General features: G+C 42.6%; 1 protein-coding gene and 1 long non-coding RNA gene across 5 annotated transcripts in view; one reads left to right on the forward strand and one right to left on the reverse strand.

Annotated features, from left to right (window-relative positions):
* The window catches only part of ZNF660 (zinc finger protein 660), a 32,465-nt gene extending 28,112 nt beyond the window's left edge, over positions 1-4,353 (reverse strand). For 2 of the 4 annotated variants that reach the window (XM_047875001.1, XM_047875000.1), the window contains exons 1-3: positions 4,010-4,145; positions 3,637-3,718; positions 1,942-2,482 (exon numbers count right to left, since the gene is read on the reverse strand). In XM_047875001.1, coding sequence (XP_047730957.1) covers positions 1,942-2,364 — 423 coding nt within the window. In that variant the 5' untranslated portion in view covers positions 2,365-2,482; positions 3,637-3,718; positions 4,010-4,145. Of the gene's footprint in view, positions 1-1,941; positions 2,483-3,636; positions 3,719-3,971; positions 4,146-4,262 lie in introns of those variants that run through there. The other 2 variants (XM_047874989.1, XM_047874990.1) reach the window with 2 other exon arrangements.
* On the forward strand, positions 4,260-16,888 carry LOC125174922 (uncharacterized). Its single transcript, XR_007155601.1, has 2 exons — positions 4,260-4,397; positions 16,713-16,888. It is a non-coding gene; the product is annotated as an uncharacterized LOC125174922 (long non-coding RNA).
* The last annotated feature ends 5,187 nt before the right edge of the window (positions 16,889-22,075 follow it).

The raw sequence follows: 22,075 nt of genomic DNA on the forward strand, positions 1-22,075 counted from the left end.
TTTTTGAAGGAGAGACAGACAGAGCATGAGTGGGAGAGGGAGAGGGGCAGAGAGGGAGACACAGAATCTGAAGCAGGGTCCAGGCTCTGAGCTGTCAGCACAGAGCCTGATGCAGGACTCGAACTCACGGGACTGTGAGATCATGACCTGGCCGAAGTCGGATGCTTAACCGACTGAGCCACTCAGGCACCCCACGACAGTCCCGTTTTCATGTCCTCCCTGTCAGAGAACAAGCCAACAATAATGGCTGTAAGAAATAAGAGTCCAAAGAGCCTACTCCTAGGCAGGAGCGAAGAGTGGTCAGCTGCCCTGTCAACTCTAAGTTGCTCTCTTGAGTTTCTGACTTAGTCACCTTTTTCTGAGGCTCCCTGGATAAAAGATTAAGTTTTGATGGAAGGAACATTCTCTTCAGCTTAAGCATATGAAGGTGGGAAAGAGGGAAAATTTCCTTCCACCCTCCTCACTAAATGGCACTCAGAACATTTCAGCCACTAGTCTCTGCCCATGGTTGAACCTAGTTGCTCTCTAGATCCTGGTGATGGCTGATTTATCCCTGCGTTTACTTCCGTATCCAAAGAAATAATGGTTGACAATGGATTTAATGCCAAATGGGCATGGCCAGTACTCTTGGGAAAAAGTCTAGTCCTCAGACTCCAATCAACTGGAATTGATTCCCTAGGCCTAAATATTGTAACTATTTTTTTTTTTTTAAAGCAATGAATACAATGATATGCTGGGTACTTGGGAATTTTCATATACTGGTTTTCCCTGGTAAAGTACAAAGGAGTAAAAGTAGAGGAGAACCTAATCTACCCTACTCAGTTAGTTATAAGAGCAATTTTAGACTCATAAGAGCTAACTTACCATGTGTGATAGTCTTTTAATGTGTCAATTTAGCACTAATCTGGGTGTTGTTGTGAAGGTATTTTGTACATGTGATCAAAATCCATACTCAGTTTACTCTAAGTAAAGGAGATTATCCTAGATCATCTGGATGAGTCTGATTCAATCAGTTGCAAAACCTTAAAATCACAGCTAGAAGTTCCATGAAAAAGTAATTCTGCATGTAAATAGCAGCTTCAGCTTGTGCCTGAATTCCAGCTGGTCCTTCCTGATGGTCTGCTCTATTGATTTCAGACTTGCCTGCCAGTCCCCATAACCACATAAGCCATTTTGTGGCAATAATGTAACTATACACACAGATGTAAGTATATAATATATATCATTTCCTACTGGTTTTGCTTCTTTGGCTAAACCCTGACTGATACACATGGTCACAGAGTTAGTTCCCTCTGTTGTCCTAGAAGCCAGATTTTCCACTGTTGACACACTGCTGACTCTCCAACTTTTCCTCTGATTTGAATTCCCTTGGCTTTAAATTTGAAAGAACCCTAGGAAATAGGATAAACCAAAATTAGAATTAAAAGAAAAAAAAAGGAGAGAGAGACCTCAGTTGGGTTTGGAAAGCTAGAAAAGAAATAAATGATTATGATGCCCTGAAATATCACCTCTGATAAGAAACCTAAAAGACAGCAAGAGAGATAACAGACTCTGAAAAGTATGAGGAAGTGAGCAGTGAGAACTTATCAAATGAAGGCCCATGTGACCAACACACCCCAAAAACTACCTCTCCCTACCATACTCCCCCACTCTAACCAGCGTGTTGATCTTCTACCTGCCAGGAGTACTGTGTGGATCTCTAGGCTGAAGCTAGGCTCACGACACAGTATTTCACAAACTGATGCACAGAACTTGGCTGGGATGTGCATTTTTGTTTTTTGGCTTGAAGCACAAAAACTATTTCCTCTGTATCCACGGAACGAGCTTAGGAATCCTCTGGGCAAACCAGCCTAGATCTTAGGGAATGGAGAATTACTATTCCCAGGTTAGCCCAAGCACTAAAGAATGGTTCCAGAGGCCATTCTAGACTCATCTGCTCACCTCTCCTGGTCCACTGAGGTGTCTCTGGAAATCCTCCACCACAGCCACAGCCTCCTCACCATTCTCAGGTTGATGCAGCTGCACCCAGGTCCGGAGCTCCCCAGGCAGAATGGTCAGGAACTGCTCCAGCACCAGCAGCTCCAGAATCTGCTCCTTAGTGTGTACCTCTGGCATGAGCCACCAGTGGCAGAGCTCCCGGAGCCGGCTCAGTGCCTCCTGAGGCCCAGACATCTCATGGTAACATAACTGTCTGAAGTGGAGCCGGAAAATTTCACAGACGGGAGGGTGGTTCTTTTGGAGATTGCAGGCCTGACCCCAGGTCTGGCTCCCTGGCTCCTGCTTCATGGTCTGGCGCCACTCCTGCTTCTGCAGAACCGCACCCCTAGGGATGAGGCCTAAAGTTCCCCTGCCTTGGGTGGCCATTGTGACCTCAAAGAGAAGCTTGTTTTAGCTGCAGTTTGTCCAATTAAAATGATGCTCTATAATTCAGGTTTCAGGAGCTGTTTTTCAGAGTTGGGGGAATAGGGTGATGGGGTGTCACCTACAGAAACACCAAGAGAGAAATCAGAGTCCCAAAGTGTTCAGTCCCAGGCTGATGACAGACCATCCACAGTTAAAACCCAAAGCTCCGGGGGGAGAAAAAGGGCACAATCAGGGCAGTCTCTCTAAGCATCTCTCCAAGTGACTTGCCTTCTTAAACTTTTCAGTGGCTCCCATCATCTACAGGATAAAACCTAAATGTCTATGACTAGCATTCACAGCCCTTTACCACCTGGCCTTAGGCCTCTTTTCTAGACACACCCTCTAACACTCTCTCCAATGCCCAGACTAGAAAGGCTGTAATGATCTCCAAATGAGGAATATGCAAGGCGATGCAAAGAATATATAAGAACATAGTAAGTTGCTATTTAATTCCTATTTAGCCTATGTCTTATGTGTACTGAAATTCGCAAAACAGTACATATATTTAATTTGTAAGTAAACTTATGTTGGAAGTAAATAAACCTATGTTGGAAGTGAATGCTCAAATCTCTTCTTTATTGTGACAGAAATGCACAACATAGATTGAGACTAGCGCTCCAGAGACACAGCTAGAATCACATATACTCTTACCCTGATTGGATTTTTCTTCTTCAACTTTTGATAAACTCCTGCTCATCTGTCAAGCCCCAAAACAAATACCATTTTCTCCTGAGTGCTTTCCTGATTGTCCCGTGTAGGAAGAGAGCTGGTAGTCTCTCTCTCTACTTCTCACTGAAACACTGCTGTTTTAACTAGTTTATGCACAACTCGTCACTCACACCCTCCTGCTAGATAGCCACCAAAGGAAAGGAACCGAATGGAGTCAGAAAATGCCAGACCTTTTTCTACTCAACCACCTCCCCTAGAAAACCTTCCTGATCTCTCGAGGCTTAAGTGTGGTTATTGCCTCAGTGGGCCCACAGCACCTTTTTCATTCAAACCTCTGCTAGAGCACTTCTCACACTGTTTGTGGTTTACACTGCTGTCTCCCCCACTCTGTGGAAGGACTCGAACGGCAAGGCTGTTTCCCAGTCTTCTTTGTATATAGGTGTGCGTACAGGGCATACAGTGGTAAACATTTGCTAGACAAATGAATGTGACTCATTCAGCTGATACTGAAGTGGGGGAAAAGTTGTATCCAGCTTATATAGGTAAAACTCTGAGAATCAGCACCTTCATTGTAACCAGAGCGTCTAGGCTAGTCACCATGCAACTCAGGAACCTCGGTAAGCTACTTCTCTCTAGGCTTCAGTTCCTGTAAGGAAAAAACAAACACAAACAAACAAAACACTTTAAAATAATCCGTTAATTCCGCTCTGAAATCCCACACCTGTAGAAAGTTCTGATCATTTTCCTACTTCTCTAACAGTTCCGAATGCTCAGCAGCTAATCTCATCTGCACTTTTGAGTCTCCAAGTGTCACTTGACGTTTGAAATTTCGAGACTGTCTCTCACTTCTGACGCTTCCTATTGTCTTTCAATGCAAGGTTGGGAAAACATCCACCTACATTTCGCGTTAAACCAGGGCTTCTGCGGCGCCGCTCACCTGGCCACGTCTGCCCTTTTCAACCGCTGTACCGGCAGGTGCCCGGCTCCTGGCCAGGCACGGCTGATCAAGGGCACTGGACAAAGAGGAGGCTCTATAACCGGCGGCTTCCCGTCACAGGGACCCGCCGCCGGCCGCGGGGGCGAAGCGTGGGCCGGGCCGGCGTCGCCGATCAGTGCTGCGGGCGGCCGCGGCTCCAACCCGGCGACCCCGGCCCGGGCAGCACCTCCCTCCCCGTCCCTGGTCCGCTCACCGGGGTAGTGTGGCGGTGACCCCTGGGTGCGGGACACAACCGTGGCCCGCAGAAGCGAAAACAATGGCAGAGCCGGAAGCGAGAACAAGGCCCACTTCCGGCCCCTCCAGGATCCCGGAAATCTCTGTGGCGAAGGTGGGCCCGCTTCCCTGCCCTCGGAGAAGGGGGGCTGGGAAGGGTGGGGGGGAGGCGTGGCGGGACCGTGGTCGCCAGTACAAGCTGCTCCCGGGCCAGGCCGGGCCACCTTAGAAGGGAGAGAGGGCGGAGACTCAAATGAGGGCTCAGGCTGCGCACTTGCTCCTCTCAGACCTTTCCCAAGCCGACCTTGGGAAATAGACCCAACTTCTGAGACTTTTTGTCATCCGAAAAATGTAGAGCGTAAAGTGTGCCTCACTGGGCTAGGAGTGCTGACAGGAGTAACATACAGATACTACATAGCAAATGGCCTGGCGTATCCTGAGCGTTCAGTTATTATTACATTATATGTGATACCCAGGGCATTTTCACCCAATCTGAGTTTCACTGAAGTGAGCAACAGGGCATCTCCATCTTACTAATGAAGAAACAGGCCCAGTGAATGATATTTTGGTCTATGGATGTGGTTAATCTTTCCTGAAACAGTCCAGGCAATCTATGTCCATGGAAAGGTCCTTAGGGAGTGTGGAGCAGCAGGTAAAAGATGGAAAGGTATGGAGACAACATAATATAGATGCATTTCTCTAGTCTAGTATCTGGGAGGCAGGAGTTACCCAGGTGGTCCTCACATGGAAGAATGGTTTGCATATAGAAGCAGGTTGTGAACAGGTCCTGCTGCTAACATGATTGAGTAGGCCCTGAAGCCACAATCTCTAGGTGTAATGGCCATGGGTGAGGGGCAGAAGATAAGATCAGGCCCTTTCCCATATAGTTAGCTATATCTTATGTAGCTTATTGTAGCCCAACAGGTGAGTCATTTACAGGGTGCAAAGTAACAGTCTCCTGGGCTATCCAAGCATCACCAATATGTCAAGAGTTTCTGGGCCCATGTCTGGACTTGATAGGAGTCCCTCAGTTCCATGAACAAGCCAGGACAGAAAAAGACATCAGAAGACCTACTGCAGAGTTTTTGCAAAGTCTAAAGGAAGTCTTTTGAAGTAGTCTTTGCCCACTTGGCCTAGAGTGGCCTTCTGATAGCAAGATCATCCTCTACATTTGGAAACCTCACAGGGAGGACTTGGCCATCTCATCCTAGCTTCTGCCTGGCATTGCCATTGGATGTGGCCCATTGGTCCATTAAGTCCTCAGAGACTCAGCGTTCTTAAACAAGAAATTTCTTAATTCCAGACCAAATGCGTCAGCTTCAGTTTTCAGGTTTCCCTGACCATGTGTTGTCCTGCAGTTCTGGCTGCTTAGGAGTGTGTAGGAGACTCAAGAATCTGGAAAACAAGATTGAGTTCTTTTATTCCTCAGAGCTGTTTCATGCCCAGGTGGTTGGCTTTCCTAGTCAGCTTTATCAGGGCAGTGTGTCTAAACTTCATAGGTCCCTCTGTAGCCAGCAGTGTGGAACTGATATACCATGACTGGATTGAATCCCAGTGAGGAAGACATCTCCATGCTGCCTCCCATATAGCATCTTGGACACTGGCATTTGGGCCAAAAAACTCGGGAGATCTGAGGGAACACTACCCTGACCTCTTTGAGAAACCATCACACTATCTTTGTTATGAGAGCTAACAGAAAATGTAACCCAAATTCTAGATGCTTAAAGCAGAACTCATCATCTGTGAAGCTCCACGCATGTTCCCATCACCATGAAAGACACTGTCATTCACCCAGAACCCCAAACCAGAACCCTGGATGCCATACCATGGGTTGGGTGACCATAGCCAAGTTACTTAGCCTTTCTGTGCTACAGTGCTGCATCTTCCTCATCTGTAAAATAAAGATAACAGTAGCTAAATCATAGAGTTAATAAGAGGACTGGATGAGATAATATATAAAAAGCACTTAGAATGGTGCCTGGCAGATTGTAGGTATAATAGGTGTTTTCTAGTATGTTTCCTCCCACTTCTTCATCCACTGTATGCAGATTACTGCCAAGGCCTGCTGAGTCTTTGACCCATTTGTATGTAACAACAACAACAGCGATGACAATAACAACCTTTTGATTTAAGGAGACCACAAAAAGAGGAGCACAGTCAGGTCTGGAGATTCTCTGTCCCTAAACTGCTCAGACCTTGTCACATTATCTATGTGGACAGTCTCCTTTTCAATAGCCAAGAACTCTTATACATCTTAAAAATAAGGTGTGTCCCTAGAAATATGGGCAGGAACATCCAGCTACTGTGCTTGAATGGGAGTGGATGGAGCCCAAGAGCAGAGAGACTCTCCTATTACCTTGAAAACTTCTACTTGTTCTTCAAGACTTACCCAAGAAATCCCTTTCTCCAGGAAGTCTCCCCTATATCCCATCTCTCCACCTGGATTAGGTGCCCCTTCCTTTGTGTTCCTGTGATGGCCTGCCATGTATTTGTAACACTGTGTTAACACTGTTTACTTGTCAGCCTCCTGCACTGTACAGTAAGCCCTATGTGAGCTGATACCATGTTCATAGTTGAGTCCCCAGGCACAAACTCCAAGCTTGGCTGGTTTTAGTATTTGTCTTCTTGGCTGGAAGGAAAGGTCAGGCCACCTTTGTTTCCCTGGTGTCCAGCACAGAGCCTGGTCTAACCACTAAGAAATATGTCCTTGATCTGGCTTGCTGTGGAAGACTTTTTAATCAGAGAAGGAAAATCATAGGACTGGGTTGTGATTGCCAGCTATACTGAGAGGCTTAGAGGGAAAGAGACAGGAACATCCCTTATATCTGCTTTGCAATTCCAGTGCCTTTGTGAGATAGAATCGTTAGTTTGCAGGTGAGGCTTGGCAAACATCCTGCTATCTGGGAAATATTTTACCGGCTAAAAAGGGCAAGGAAGACTTTGAATTCAGGTCTATAGCCATCCCCTCCTCTTTCTATTGCAAGATGCTATCTTTCTCTGACCCTCATTCATTCCTGTTCGTTATTACTCTATTCCTTCCTGCTAATGGAGTTCCAGGTCCTGTTAGGAGCATGGTGGGGGGCGGGGGGTCAGTGACAGTAACAAAACATAGCTTTGAGGTAGACACAGGGGCGCTGCATGAACTGTTTTCCTCAAGTAGAGGCCTCAGGGAGGCCCACAGTCCTACTTACTGGAAGCAAATCCCAGGCAGGAAGACCAAGGAGATGAGCAGGTCTCTGAGCTGCCTACATGGAACTGGAAGTTGCTTCAGGGGCCCGAAGAACATGAAGGGATCACTTCCCGGTGCTTCCTTGGTTCAGGACTCTAACCAGGTGACTTCTGGTAGTGTGGTGGTTGGGCTGGGCTGGGCTGGGCTGGGTGTGCCATTTCAGAGCCCTGCAGTGGGAGCTGCAGTCTTGGGTTGTGTCCGCCCACTTTTGCTGCTGATATTGACCCTCACAACTGACATAGATGGGGATACCCACCCAGAAAGCGGTGGGGATGATCCAGGGATCCCAGCACATTAGCAAAGGCATTTAATGGGAATGCTGACCTCTGCCTCCATGCCTGGTACCATCCCAACTCACTGTGCTTCCTTTCTGGGAATCCAACCCAGTAGTCTTAGGAGAGCAGGGGCTATACCCCCTGTACTCTGTTCTGGCTAAATCCCTGCTCCAGGCCTGTCATTCTGACCTCAGCCTTCTCAGCCTACCTCCAGCTCACCCTCTGGCCCTTCCTGCTGCAAATCTGCAAAGTGCAAAGAGCATTTTCAGGTCTAATCCTACCCACAGCTCCCAGCCACCAAGGTTGTTGGCAAGGACCAATGGATTGCACGAAGTATCCTTAGAGTCGGTAGTCTGGCCACCACCTTTTTTTTTTTTCCTGTTAAAAAAGTGGGGTTTTTAAAATATAATTTATTGTCAAATTGGTTTCCATACAACACCCAGTGCTCATCCCAACAAGTGCCCTCCTCAATGCCCATCACCCACTTTCCCCTCTCCCCCATCCCCCATCCCCCCTCAGATTGTTCTCAGTATTTAAGAGTCTCTTACGGTTTGCCTCCCTCCCTCTCTGTAACTTTTTTTTTCCCCTTCCTCTCCCCCATGATCTTCTGTTAAGATCCATATATGAGTGAAAACATATGGTGTCTGTCTTTCTCTGACTAACTTATTTCACTCAGCATAATACCCTCCAGTTCCATCCACGTTGCTGCAGATGGCCAGATTTCATTCTTTCTCATTGCCAAGTAGTGTTCCATTGTATATATAACCACATCTTCTTTATCCAATCATCAGTTGATGGACATTTGGGCCCTTTCCATAATTTTGCTATTATTGAAAAGTGCTGCTATAAACATTGGGGTACATGTGCCCCTATGCATCAGCACTCCTGTGTCCCCTGGATACATTCCTAGCAGTGCTATTGCTGGGTCATAAGATAGTTCTATTTTTAATTTTATGAAGAACCTCCACACTGTTTTCCAGAGTGGCTGCACCAGTTTGCATTCCCACCAACGGTGCAAGAGGGTTCCTGTTTCTCCACATCCTCTCTATTATCTATTGTCTCCTGATTTGTTCATTTTAGCCACTCTGACTGGCGTGAGGTGGTATAGCAGTGTGGTTTTATTTGTATTTCCCTGATGATCAGTGACGTTCAGCATCTTTTCATGTGTCTGTTGGCTATCTGGATATCTTCTTTGGAAAAGTGTCTATGTTTTCTGCCCATTTCTTCACTGGATTATTTGTTTTTTGGGTGTGGCCACCACCTTCTTATTTTACAGGTGGGGAAATGGGACCACAAGCGATATAAGCCAAAATTTCCTGCCTCTCATTCCAAAGATGTCTCTTTTTCTGAGCCAATGTCCATGACCTTGATTCTCCTGAAGCACCATTTGGTCTTGGAAATAATAAACTTGACACTGTTGGTTATAATATTTCAGTTTCTGAGTTTGTTGGACCTCAGATTTGAAATCCAAGTTCTTCCAGAAGTGTCTCAAACATAGACTGGAATTTCTTTCCAGCCCTGTGAGTATGACGGACCTAAGCTCTGCCACTTACCATCTGGGATTTGTGACAACTTATGTATCCATTTAGTCTTAAGTCTCTATGTGTGAAATGGAAAAAAAAAATCGATGCCTGCTGACATCTCCAAGTTAGGAGGATTAAGTGAGGTAAGTTGTGAGCTTTGGCATGTCCTATACAAACATCTATGTAAGAAACGTCGGATTCTAGGAGGGAGATAGGGGAGTAAGACTGGACCTTGAAAATATCAAGGCAGATAGAGATGACTAGCAAAAGGCAATATGTGAAACCCAACATAGGAGAAATGCAGAGAGCCAAGGGAAGGTTTGATCTTGAAAGGGATCACAGACAGCCTCAAAGGAAACAGCATTGAGTTGAGCCTTGAAGTTGGATTTGGACAGATGTTGAGGGAGAGGAGACAACATGATCAAATGTTGAGAGAGACACATTTTAAGGAGGGGGGTAATCATTATTTCCATTCAGGTTATTTCCTGTTATAAGCTGTAGAAAATTAACAAAAAAGTGATGCAATCTCTAGTTTTTATGTGTAAAATCTCTATGCCCCTAAACCACCATAATATAATGTCTCTTGATCCTGTTCTTTTTTAAAAAAATATTTTTAAAAATATTTTTGAGTTTTTTTAAATTAAAGTATAATTAACATACAGTGCTATATTAGTTTCAGGTATGCAATATAAGATTCAACATTTCTATACGTTGCTCAGGGCTCACCACAATAAGAGCACTTTTTTTTTCCTTTCAGAATAGAAAGACATGTTGGATTAAAATTTTCCCTTTTGTCTGAGTTTATGTTCCCAGTAGCCCAAATATATCTTAATATTTATTTATTTTTAATATATTTTTTAATTTTTAAATTTTTGTTTATTTATTTTTTAATTTACATCCAAGTTACTTAGCATATAGTGCAATAATGATTTTAGGAGTAGATTCCAATGATTCATCCCCTATGTATAACAAACAATTCTTATCCCAACAACTGTCTTCCTTAATGCCCCTTACCCATTTAGCCCATCCCCCCACCCACAATCCCTGCAGTAACCCTTAGTTTGTTCTCTGTATTTAAGAGTCTCTTATGTTTTCTCCCCCTCCTTTTTTTTATATTATTTTTGCTTCCCTTCCCTTATGTTCATCTATTTTGTATCTTAAATTCCACATATGAGTGAAGTCCTATGATATTTTTCTTTCTCTGACTAATTTCACTTAACATAACACCCTCTAGTTCCATCCAGGTAGTTGCAAATGGCAAGTTTTCATTCCTTTTGATTGCTGAGTAATACTCCATTCTATATATATACCACATCTTCTTTATCCATTCATCTGTCAGTGGACACTTGCGCTCTTTACATACTTTGGCTATTGTCGATAGCGCTGCTATAAACATTGAGGTGCATGTGCCCCTTTGAAACAGCACACCTATATCCCTTGGATAAATACCTAGTAGTGCAATTGCTGAGTTGTAGGGTAGTTCTATTTTTAATTTTTTTAGGAACCTCCATATTGTTTTCCAGAGTAGCTGTACCAGTTTGCATTCCCACCAGCAGTGCGAAAGAGATCCTCTTTCTCTGCATCCTCACCATCTGTTGTTGCCTGAGTTGTTAAGTTCAGCCATTCTGACTGGTGTGAGGTGGTTATCTCATTGTGGTTTTGATTTATATTTTCCTGATGATGAGTGATTTTGAGCATTTTTTCATGTGTCTGTTCACCTACTGGATGTCTTGTTTGGAGAAGTGTCTATTCATGTCTTTTGCCCAATTCTACACTGGATTATTTGTTTTTTGGGTGTTGAGTTTGGTAAGTTCTTTCTAGATTTTGTGTACTAACCCTTTATCTGATATGTCATTTGCAAATATCTTCTCCCATTCCATCGGTTGCCTTTTAGTTTTGCTGATTGTTTCCTTCACTGTGCAGAAACTTTTTATCTTGATGAAGTCCCAATACTTAATTTTTGCTTTTGTTTCCTTTGCCTCTGGAGACGTGTTCAGTTAGAAGTTGCTGCAGCTGAGGTCAAAGAGGTTTTTGCCTGTTTCTCCTCGAGGATTTTGATGGATTCCTGTCTTACATTGAGGTCTTTCATCCATTTTGAGTTTATTTTTCTGTATGATGTAAGAAAGAGGTCCAGGTTCATTTTTCTGCATGTCGCTGTCCAGTTTTCCCAGCACCACTTGCTGAAGAGACTATCTTCATTCCATTGGATATTTTTTCCTGCATTGTCAAAGATTAGTTGGCCATATGTTTCTGGGCCCATTTCTGGGTTCTCTATTCTGTTCCATTGATCTGGGTGTCTGTTCTTGTGCCAGTACCATACTGTCTTGATGATCACAGCTTTGTAACACAGCTTGAAGTTTGGGATTGTGATGCCTCCTGCTTTGGTTTTCTTTTTCAAGTTTGCTTTGGCTATTAGGGGTCTTTTGTGGCTCCATACAAATTTTAGGATAGTTGGTTCTAGCTCTGTGAAGAATGCTGGTGTTACTTTGATAGGGATTGCATTGAATATGTAGATTGCTTTGGGTAGTATTGACATTTCACAATATTTGTTCTTACTATCTAGGAGCATAGAATATTTTTCCTTTTTTGTGTGTCTTCTTCAATTTCTTTCATAAGGTTTCTATAGTTTTCAGTGTATAGATTTTTCACATCTTTGGTTAGATTTATTCCTAGGTATTTTATGATTTTTGGTGCAATTGTAAATGGGATCAATTTCTTGATTTCTCTTTCTGTTGCTTCATTGTTGGTGTATAGGAATGCAACCGATTTCTGTGCGTTGATTTTATATCCTGCAACTTTGCTGAGTTCATGGATCAGCTCTAGCAGGTTTTTGGTGGAATCTTTTGGGTTTTCCATATACAGTTGTCATGTCATCTGTGAAGGGTGAAAGTTTGACCTCCTCCTGGCTGATTTGGATGCCTTTTATTTCTTTGTGTTGTTTGATTGCTGAGGCTAAGGCTTCCAATACTGTTGAATAACAGTGGTGAGAGTGGACATCCCTGTCGTGTTCCTGACCTTAGGGCAAAAGCTCAGTTTTTCCCCATTGAGGATGATATTAGTGTTGGGTCTTTCATATATGGCTTTTATTATCTCGAGGTATGCTCCTTCTATCCCTACTTTCTTTAGGGTTTTTATCAAGAAAGGATGCTGTATTTTGTCAAATGCTTTCTCTGCATCTATTGAGAGGATCATGTGGTTCTTGTCCTTTCTTTTATTGATGTGATGAATCACATTGATTGTTTTGTGGATATTGAACCAGTCCTGCATCCCAGGTAAAAATCCCCCTTGGTTGTAGTGAATAATTTTTTTAATGATATTTTTTAAGATATTAAACTTGTTGAGGATTTTTGTATCCATGTTCATCAGGGAAATTGGTCTATAATTCTCCTTTTAAGTGGAGTCTTTGGTTTTAGAATCAAGGTAATGCTGGCTTCATAGAAAAAATTTGGAAGTTTTCCTTTTGTTTCTATTTTTTGGAACAGCTTCAAAAGAATAAGTGTTACCACTTCGTTAAGTGTTTGGTAGAATTCCCCTGAAAGCCATCTGGCCCTAGACTCTTGTTTTTTGGGAGATTTTTGATTACTAATTAGATTTCTTCACTGGTTATGGGTCTGTTCAAATTTTCTATTTCTTCCTGTTTCAGTTTTGGTAGTTTATATGTTTCTAGGAATTCATCCATTTCTTCCAGATTGCCCATTTTACTGGCATATAATTGTTCATAATATTCTCTAATTATGTTTTTATTTCTGCTGTGTTGTGATGCCTCCTCTTTCATTCTTGATTTTATTTATTTGTGTCCTTTCCTTTTTTTTTTTTTTTTTTTGATCAAAGTGGCTAGTGGTTTATCAATTTTGTTAATTCTTTCAAAGAACCAGCTTCTGGTTTCATTGATCTGTTCCACTGTGTTCTTTTGGTTTCAATAGCATTGATTTCTGCTCTAATCTTTATTATTTCTTATCTTCTGCTGGTTTGGGGTTTTATTTATTGCTCTTTTCAAGTCTTTAGGTGTAAGGTTAGGTTGTGTATCTGAGACCTTTCTTCCTTCTTTAGGAAGGCCTGGAATGCTATATATTTCCCTTTTATGACCACCTCTGCTGCGTCCCAGAGGTTTTGGGCTGTGGTGTTATTATTTTCATTGGCTTCTATGTACTTTTTAATTTTCTCTTTAACTTCTTGGTTAGCCCATTCATTTTTTAGTAGGATGTTCTTTAGTCTCCAAGTATTTGTTATCTTTCCAAATTTTTTCTTGTGGTTGATTTCCAGTTTCATAGCATTATGGTCTGGAAATATGCATGGTATGATCTTGATCTTTTTGTATTTGTTGAGGGTCTTCTGCCCATTTCTTATGAGGGTTGTTTGTTTTTTGAGTGTTGAATAAGTTCTTTGTAGATTTTGGATACTAACCCTTTATCAGATATGTAATTTGCAAAAATCTTCTGTAGGCTGTCTCTTAGTTTTGTTGATTGTTTACTTCACAGCACAGAAGATTTTTATCTTGTGAAGTCCCAATAGTTCATGTTTGCTTTTGTTTCCCTTGCCTTTGGTGACATGCCTGGTAAGAAGTTGCTCCAGCTAAGGTCAAAGAAGTTGTTGCCTGTTTTCTCCTTTAGGATTTTGATGTTTTCCTGTCTCACATTTAGGGCTTTCATCCGCTTTGAATTTATTTTTGTGTATGGTGTAAGAAAATGGTCCAGTTTGATTCATCTGCATGTCACCATCCAGTTTTCCCAACACCATTTGTTGAAGAGACTATCTTTTTTCCATTGGATATTTTTCCTGCTTTGTTTAAGATTAGTTGAGCATATATTGTGGGCCCAGAAGCCTTTCAAAAAGCTATGTTATAAGAGACAACTTCACCAGAACTTTCTCTTATATCTTAGAACTATGCATATGGTCACCCTTAATTCTAAGAGAAGTGAGGAGACTCATTACTCTCAGTTTCTTGCCTCTAGAGCAGTAGCTCTATCCAATAAAAGGTTCTTTGATGATGGAAGTATTCTATATTTGTTCTAATAATATGATAGCCACCAGCCATATGTGGTAACTGAACATTTGAAATGTAGCTAGCTAGTATGACTGAAGAAATGAATTGAATTTTATTTTATTTAAATTACCTACTGGCTAGGTATGCCTAGTGGCTACCATATTGTATAGCTACAGCTTTAAAATAAAAGAAGTCAAGGAGAAAAGGGGTTGGAAAAGATGAGTAAGCCAACCTAGAATATCTTCTAATGTACTTACATACATTAAGATCAGCTGATACCTTTGGACTTTGTGCCACCACATTAGCGTCTGTTACACCCCATGCTTTCTCCTACATTCCTCCTTTCTGCTCCTTGATATAGTAAAAGTTGGTAAGAAAACCAAAAACAGGGAAGCTTAGTAGGAAGCTAGTGCAGTGGAGTAGATATGAGACAATTACTGCCTGGACTGGAGTGGCTTGAAGTAAAGGGAGGATATAAGAGGCATTCTCAAGGAATAATCTGTGGGAAGGAGGGGGGGAATCACAGTTGTGAGAGGTAGTTGTGAGGATGCCAACGTTGGAACTGTGGCATGAGGAAAGAGATTAGTTTTATAGGAAAAGAAGATGAAATTTAGACGTTGACTTTATGGTGCTGAGGGACATCTAAGTAAATTGTCCAGCAAGCAAGAAAAAGTGTGTGGGAGGCTTCAGGAGAGAGTTTGGAGTCCTATTTTTCAGAGGCCTGTGGAAGTATATATGGAAAGCCAATATCTTACTTTACCATGTGCCAAATCCATCAAAAGTGAAATCAGCCAGCAAAAATGTTTTTACCTAACCAAGTTAAATATCAAAAATATTTGAGGAAAATATGGCAAAGAGTATGTTACAAGAGATGCAGGAGGAGCTGAAGCCCTGTACCAAGTGAGAACAAAGAACATGTGATGAATTGCCACAATCAGCCTCATTCATAGGATGGGCAGGGGGCAGCATCTGTGCTGTCAGTTTGCCATTTTTGACATTCTTGTAACTTTGTACACAAATAGTCATTTTGCAAACAAACACTTTCGGAGCAGGGTGTCTGTTTATCTCTGACTATTTATAATGGGCATGTGAAAGAAGTCCTTATACAATAAAATTGAAATGGTTAAAAGAACTATTTCTGTTTATCTTTCACCCACAATGTTTCCAATCCTCAGTTCTCTGTTTTCATCAGATTTCAACATTTCACTGACCAATCTTAGTAGTCTAGTACCTTCAGAAGTTTATTTATAAAAGTAAATAGATTGGAAGACAATTACAGTAATTTTCATTCTCCTATGTCAACAGATACCACTTAAAAATAGCTTCCCATTTTGAAAGAATTTAACATTCATAAGAAGTTATACGAATAGTATGGAGAGTTCTCATAGACCTTTCAGCCAGCTTCCCCAGTGATAACACCCTGTATAGTTGGAATTCATTGTCAAAACCTGAAAATTGACACTGATACAACACCATCAACTAAGCAAAAATCTCATTTGGATTTCACCAGATTTTACATGCGATCTTTTTATGGGAGGGTTTTGGGTGTAACCTGAACAATGGCTCCCCTAAAGATATCTACATTCCAATCTCTGGAACCTGTGAATATTACCTTATGTGGCAACAAGTATTTTGCAGATGCCATTACATTGAGGATTTTTGAGATAGGGAGATTATCCTGGTTTATTCACATGGGCCCCGAATAGAATCACATATATCATTTTAAGAGAAAGACAACAGAAGATTGACACAGATTGAAGAGGAGAAGGTAATGTCAACACAGAGGCACATTGGAGTGGTGCAGCCACAAAGCCAGTGGTACAAACCACCAAACCAATAATGACTGTTACCAGAAACTGGGAGAAGCAAGGAACAGTCTGCCTCAGAGCCTCTAAGAGAGTACAGCCCTTGCTAACACCTCGATTTTGGTCCAGTGAAACTGATTTTGGACTTCTAGTGTCTGTAAGTTACATGTAAGAGAATAAATTTTCTTTCTTCCTCCCTCCCTCCCTCCCTCCCTCTCTTTCTTTCTTTCTTTCTTTCTTTCTTTCTTTCTTTCTTTCTAATGTTTATTTATTTTTGAGAGAGATAGAGTGTGAGCAGAGTGTGAGCAGGGGAGGCGGGGGCAGAGAGAGAGGGAGACACAGAATCTGAAGCAGGCTCCAGGCTCTGAGCTGTCAGCACAGAGCCCAACATGGGGCTCAAACCCACCAGCTGTGAGTTCATGACCTGAGCTGAAGTCGGTGCTTTGCCGACTGAGCCACCCAGGTGCCCCAAGAATAAATTTCTGTTTTAAGCCATTGTTATACATTGTTATACCAGCCACAAGAAAGTAATATCAGGTGTTGTGAACCTGTGTAAAACCTCTGAGCGTGAGAGACTATATTTGGACTAAAACTTCTTTCTGTTTTTGAAACAGGATATTGAACTGGACAAAACCATATGACTAAACAGAGGACTGCTACACTCATATTCTGGATAAAAATTGGACACTCTGCAAAAAAATTTTTTCCTAGTCACTGTCACACTGTACTCAGAAAACCAATGGATGGCCAAATGTAATTGTACCTTCCAATCACAGTCTTTGGAAAACAACTTGTGTAAGTTTCCTGATACCTCTGCAATTTGCTGATACATAAGCCTGGCTTTTACTCCTCAGTGGGACACAGTTTGGGTTGCTACCCAAATCAGTGCTCCCTGAATTTCAATTCTGAGAAATCAAATAAATGCTTTTGTTGTATTTCAGTTATTCCTCTTTTCTGGGTCCCACAGTGTATAGTATGAAATGTTATTAAATGTATCAATTCATGTAAATACCACCATGATCAGTATATAAAACTTCCATTACCATAAAGAAACTCTTTTATGCTACCCCCCATCCCCTTCATTACCCTTATATCCATTTTCTCTTCAGTGAGACCTGGACTTGAATTGCCAGCCCCTTATCAACCCCTCATTCCTTTTGACATGTCAGTGGTAATTCTTCCACAAATCCATATGGAGAGAGAAATCCACTTGGCTCAGGGGGCTTATTTCCTCCCCTCATAGAGAAATGGTTCAGCAGGTCTGAATCAACTTAGCAAAGAACAGGCTGACACTAGCCTTGGGATGTAAGGCTCTGTTTCTAACAAAAGCCATACTCTCCTAGGATGCTCCCATTCACATAGTCATCTCCCTGGTCTCTATTCATACATAGCACATTGTGGTGGCAGGGTACCTCTCTGGGAACCTTTCCCATGACAGGTGAAATCATGGTATTTCTCTGCTTAAGCCCTGCTCTGTGGGGAATGATAGGAATATTTGTGTAAGCTCCACAGGATATTTGTGTAAGCTCCATTCCCCTGTGTGTTTGTGCCCCATTCCCCTATTTCTGAACCCTATTTTACATTTATACCTGGAGCCCTAATGGTGTGGGTGTCCATGCCACCAATATAATGCCACTAGGGGATGGTTCCCCGCGTGGCCCCCCACCCCCACCCCCCACTTGTATGTCCCCACATTGGAACAGAGTAGAGCCTGGAGCTGGGCACTGCAGGTGGCTGGCATTCAGCAGTGACAGAGGCCAAATGGCCCAACATGCCTCTTGAGAATATCTCTGTTTTGTAGAAGAACAAGAACAGACTCAGTTTTCCTTGCTTCAGATCTTTGCCTGCTTTCTTTTTTCTCTCTCTCTTTTTTTCTCTCATTTTTCTTTTCCATCCTCTCCTCCACTGAACCTAAAAACATTAACAGATAAGCTACAAGACTTACAAAGAAAGCTCTCCAAAATAACTGTTCTGACAGTTGCCAAAATGAGATTGCACCAAAGATCCTGAGAAAGAACATGAAAAGCCAAATACATGCTACTATTCCATCCACAAGTTTTATAGCAGTTGCAGAGAAAACTGTAGCCAGGAACACACATGTACCGCTTCTTCTCCTTGTCTATAAAAACTCCAATATTTCTTTGGCTTAGGGAGTTACCTACTTTTGAGTTGCTCCCAGATGCCCATCAGCTAATTAAAGCCTTCAACCTCTATTTGATTAACTTTACCTATTTTGCCTCCTTGGGAAGTTTTTCTGTCCAACATTTCTTTGAGAACAGGAAATGCAACATAATTGCCTGCATCTGCAATAACCTGCAAATGGATAGTAAGAGGACAGGACTCTGCAGCTGAAACAGGCAGAAATAGGCAGCTACTGGAAGCTGTGGGCAAGTGACCCCAATGTAGTAAGCCCGAGGTTTTTCAGAAAGCAAGAAAAGAAAACCAGTACTGAGTTAAGCAGAGACTGATCAAGTGTAATTTCAAAGTACAAGTTAAATTTGTACCATTTTAATCTTCCTTTAAACATATCTTTAACAAATATGAAAAAAAAGTAGCTATTGGTATGAAAATGCAAGGCCTTTCTATAACTAAATTGTGTTTTTCTAACTCTTCTGTTCTCCTGCCCAAGAAAGGTAATCTGTAAAGGTGTCATTCATGAACAGCTCCTGGATTTGTAATAGCTTCTGTGAAGCCATGGTTATTTTCTTTTGTGGCTATGTTGAATTTTGCTTGAGACCTGTGATCCTAGTAAACAGTGATGGTTAAGAAATCCCCTTACTCTTTTGTGTTCAAGAAAACAGCTTACTGCAAAGAACCACACTTCCCCATATGGTTTAGATAAGATTTGCAGGTGCCCTCCTTTTTCATCTACAACAAAACCAGACACAGCCTGTCTAAATGTCCATTCTGTACCCCATTAGCTGTACTGCTTGTCCTAGTGATCAACTGGAACAAAATGCTTGTTAGCCAAATTTTAGTCCGGCTTCTCTCTTCCCTATACACCTTCCCTGAACTCTGCTTGCCCCCAAAGTAGAGCAAGCACAAAAATGTGGAACATGTCCCCTTTTCAGCTTCTCCTGGGAATTGGCTGACCACAAGAAGATACTTGCCTGTTTTCTGTTTGATTTTGAGACATTTGTGGGCCTTATGGTCACATTCTCCCTGTTGCAATAGTCCCCCTTCTGAGTTCTTTTGACTAAGAGTCTCTCCTTACGAAGTCTAGATTTGTTTTTCTCTGGCAGTTTCCTACCATGTTTACCATCTTTCAGTGTGCAGACATACCAAACTCATGGCCACCTTAGGGCCTTTGCATGCTGCTCCCTCAGCTGATATCTCTTCCCATCATCACTGGCCCAGTAGGGCAGGAAAACTACAGTCACTAAATCCAGCCCACACTCCAGGGGAGGGGAATTAAGTTCTACCTCTTGAAGGGAGGAGTAGCAAAAAGTTGTGGACATACTTGAGAAACACAACACTGTGTTGTTCCTCCGTGGGCTGTAAAGACAGCAGCAGCCCCATTGCTGCATCCATACCACCATTCCACCCTTGTCTCTTTTGAAGATCTTGATGTCAGCCTTTAGCACCCACTACTCCTCATGTCAGGAATTACACCCATATATTTGTTTTGTTTATTTATTTATTTATTTTGAGAGAGAGAAAGAAAGAGAGAGAGAACCCACAAGCAGGGGAGGGGCAGAGAGAGAGGGAGACAGAATCCTAAGCAAGCTCTGTGCCATCAGCTCAGAGCTCAACGCAGGGCTTGAACTCACAAACTATGACATCATGACCTGAGCTGAGATCCAGAGTTGGGTGCTTAACCAACTGCACCACCCAGGCACCCCACACCCATGTTCTTCCACTCATGAAATGTACATCTTGGCCACGGCTAAGTCTGAAAGCCCTTAGGGATTATAACACTTCTTCCAGAACCCAAACCAACCTCAGATGGGTTATCCCAGACCTCATCACTGACCTATGTCCCTCATATGGTGACAGCAGGTAGCACTGACACTCTTCATATGAGTCCCCTGTCCCCATCAGTTATGGCCCACCTGTTCATCATGGAGATGTTCTGCCTCTATGACTTACCTCCCCAGCCAGTTGATTTCTGACTACTGTCTGCAGTCTATCTCCCAATTTGGGAAAAAAAGAGTTGAGGCCTTTTGACTATGTATTTACCCATTCTCTGCCCACTTTCCACTGATCAATGACCACATTGTACACTCTTGTGTATGAAGTATCAACTGTATATTTGAGAACATCTTCCTAATAAGTCCTCTGGTCTTCTCATCTTGCCTCGTGCAAGTTTGCATCCAACTTCTTATATTCCAACATGCTCAACAGAACGATTATGGCTACTACATAATCCTGCTCTATATACTCTTAGCCCTGCAAACACCCTGGCAGCCAGGCCACACGAGAGAATCTATACCTTCTGCTGGCCCAGAAAGTAAGATAACCAGAACCGGGTCATGTAGGAGGCCATGAGCATGAAACACATCCAGCTATCCTAGCATGCACTGCTACATCTCCCACCCGTGCAGAGAACATTGTTAAGAATGGAAGAGGTCCTTAACACCATGGCACTCTGAAACCAGCTGGCCACACCTTGTGAATCCACCTCATCTTTCATTGCTCGATAATCATGCCAACACTGAATCATACATATGATCTAGATGAAAGGATTAATTAGGGGATGGGGAGAGGAGCTGAAGGAGGTCTCTTCTACCTGGTCTCATTCTACCAGTTGCAGGGATGGAGGGATTTTTGGCCCCTTCAATGACTCTCAGTCCACAGACAGAACTGAAAGGGCTACTTAGGTCTCTATTCCCCTCAGGGGTGTGTGAGAGGCTGGACCTGGTGCTAGGCTGAGACCGGGTCGAGCAATGGCTCCCTGTTGACTTAGCCAACCCGGTGGTTCCCCCTCCCATTCCCCCACTTACAAAGGCATACGAAAGCCTTGTCAAGGCTGAGAAATCTAATTCCTGAAGCCTGTGGTCTGTGGGTGTTGGCAGTAATGTTACCCCCCTTTTTCTACCCCGGGTCAAATGGAAACAAACATGGGAACTGTGTTTTGCTAGCAATCTATCAACAAGGTCTTGTTGTGACCCATTTAGAAAGTTCACAAGGTACACAGAACTAAATGTTTTGGCTGGCAGCGATCATGTGAAACCTGTTTATTCTTAGAATGACCTGATCCATAAGAGTCTTGATATAAAAGATTGTGTACAGCAACAATAAAGCTGTCACTTGGGCCATCAGCCCAGGGGACCCTCCTGTTCCCAAACTGGCTTCTCTTCTCTTTTTTTTTCTTACATTCCCCTACCCTCAGGACACTGATCTCGGTGTTTGTTGCGCCGGTCACAACAGGGGTGATATTTAGAATATTAACAATTTGTACCAGCCTGAGTGGATGAAAGTAAGTCTGAAGGACCCTTGATGGCATTAGCCCTTTAGTTGTTGGATCATGTAAATGATTCAGGAGGACCGCAGTTGGGTGAGGGAGGGTCAGGGTAGCTATTTACCAATTGGTATATGGATTCTTAAGAAAAAGGTAAGATAAAAATGGTAAAAACCATAATTGCTATAACTGTTACTGAACTCAAATTTTGCTGTGCACCCAATCAATACCTAGTAAGACAATGTTTGAGACATCAGTTTTGAAGCAAGGAAAACTATTATCAGAAGGGCAACCCAATGAGAAGGCAGAAGATCATTCCCAAAGCTGCCTCACCCTGTTGAGCCTAGGGATAGCTTACATATGTTTGGGGAAGGAGGTGAATACATGAGAGGAGGGTGAGGGGTTCCTTGAAGCCTTGAGCGGGGATGCCTTGAAATAATCTGGAGGTATGTGTTCTTCTGAACAATGAGGTGACATATGTGACCTGGTATGTCAGGTATGTCAGAATAAATCAGTAGGTAAACAAGGAGTAGAAGTGAAAAGGGCAAAGTTAATAACTGTGCAGGAGGTTAAGAG

Source organism: Prionailurus viverrinus, chromosome C2, assembly GCF_022837055.1.
Source record: "Prionailurus viverrinus isolate Anna chromosome C2, UM_Priviv_1.0, whole genome shotgun sequence".
Taxonomy (NCBI): domain Eukaryota; kingdom Metazoa; phylum Chordata; class Mammalia; order Carnivora; family Felidae; genus Prionailurus; species Prionailurus viverrinus.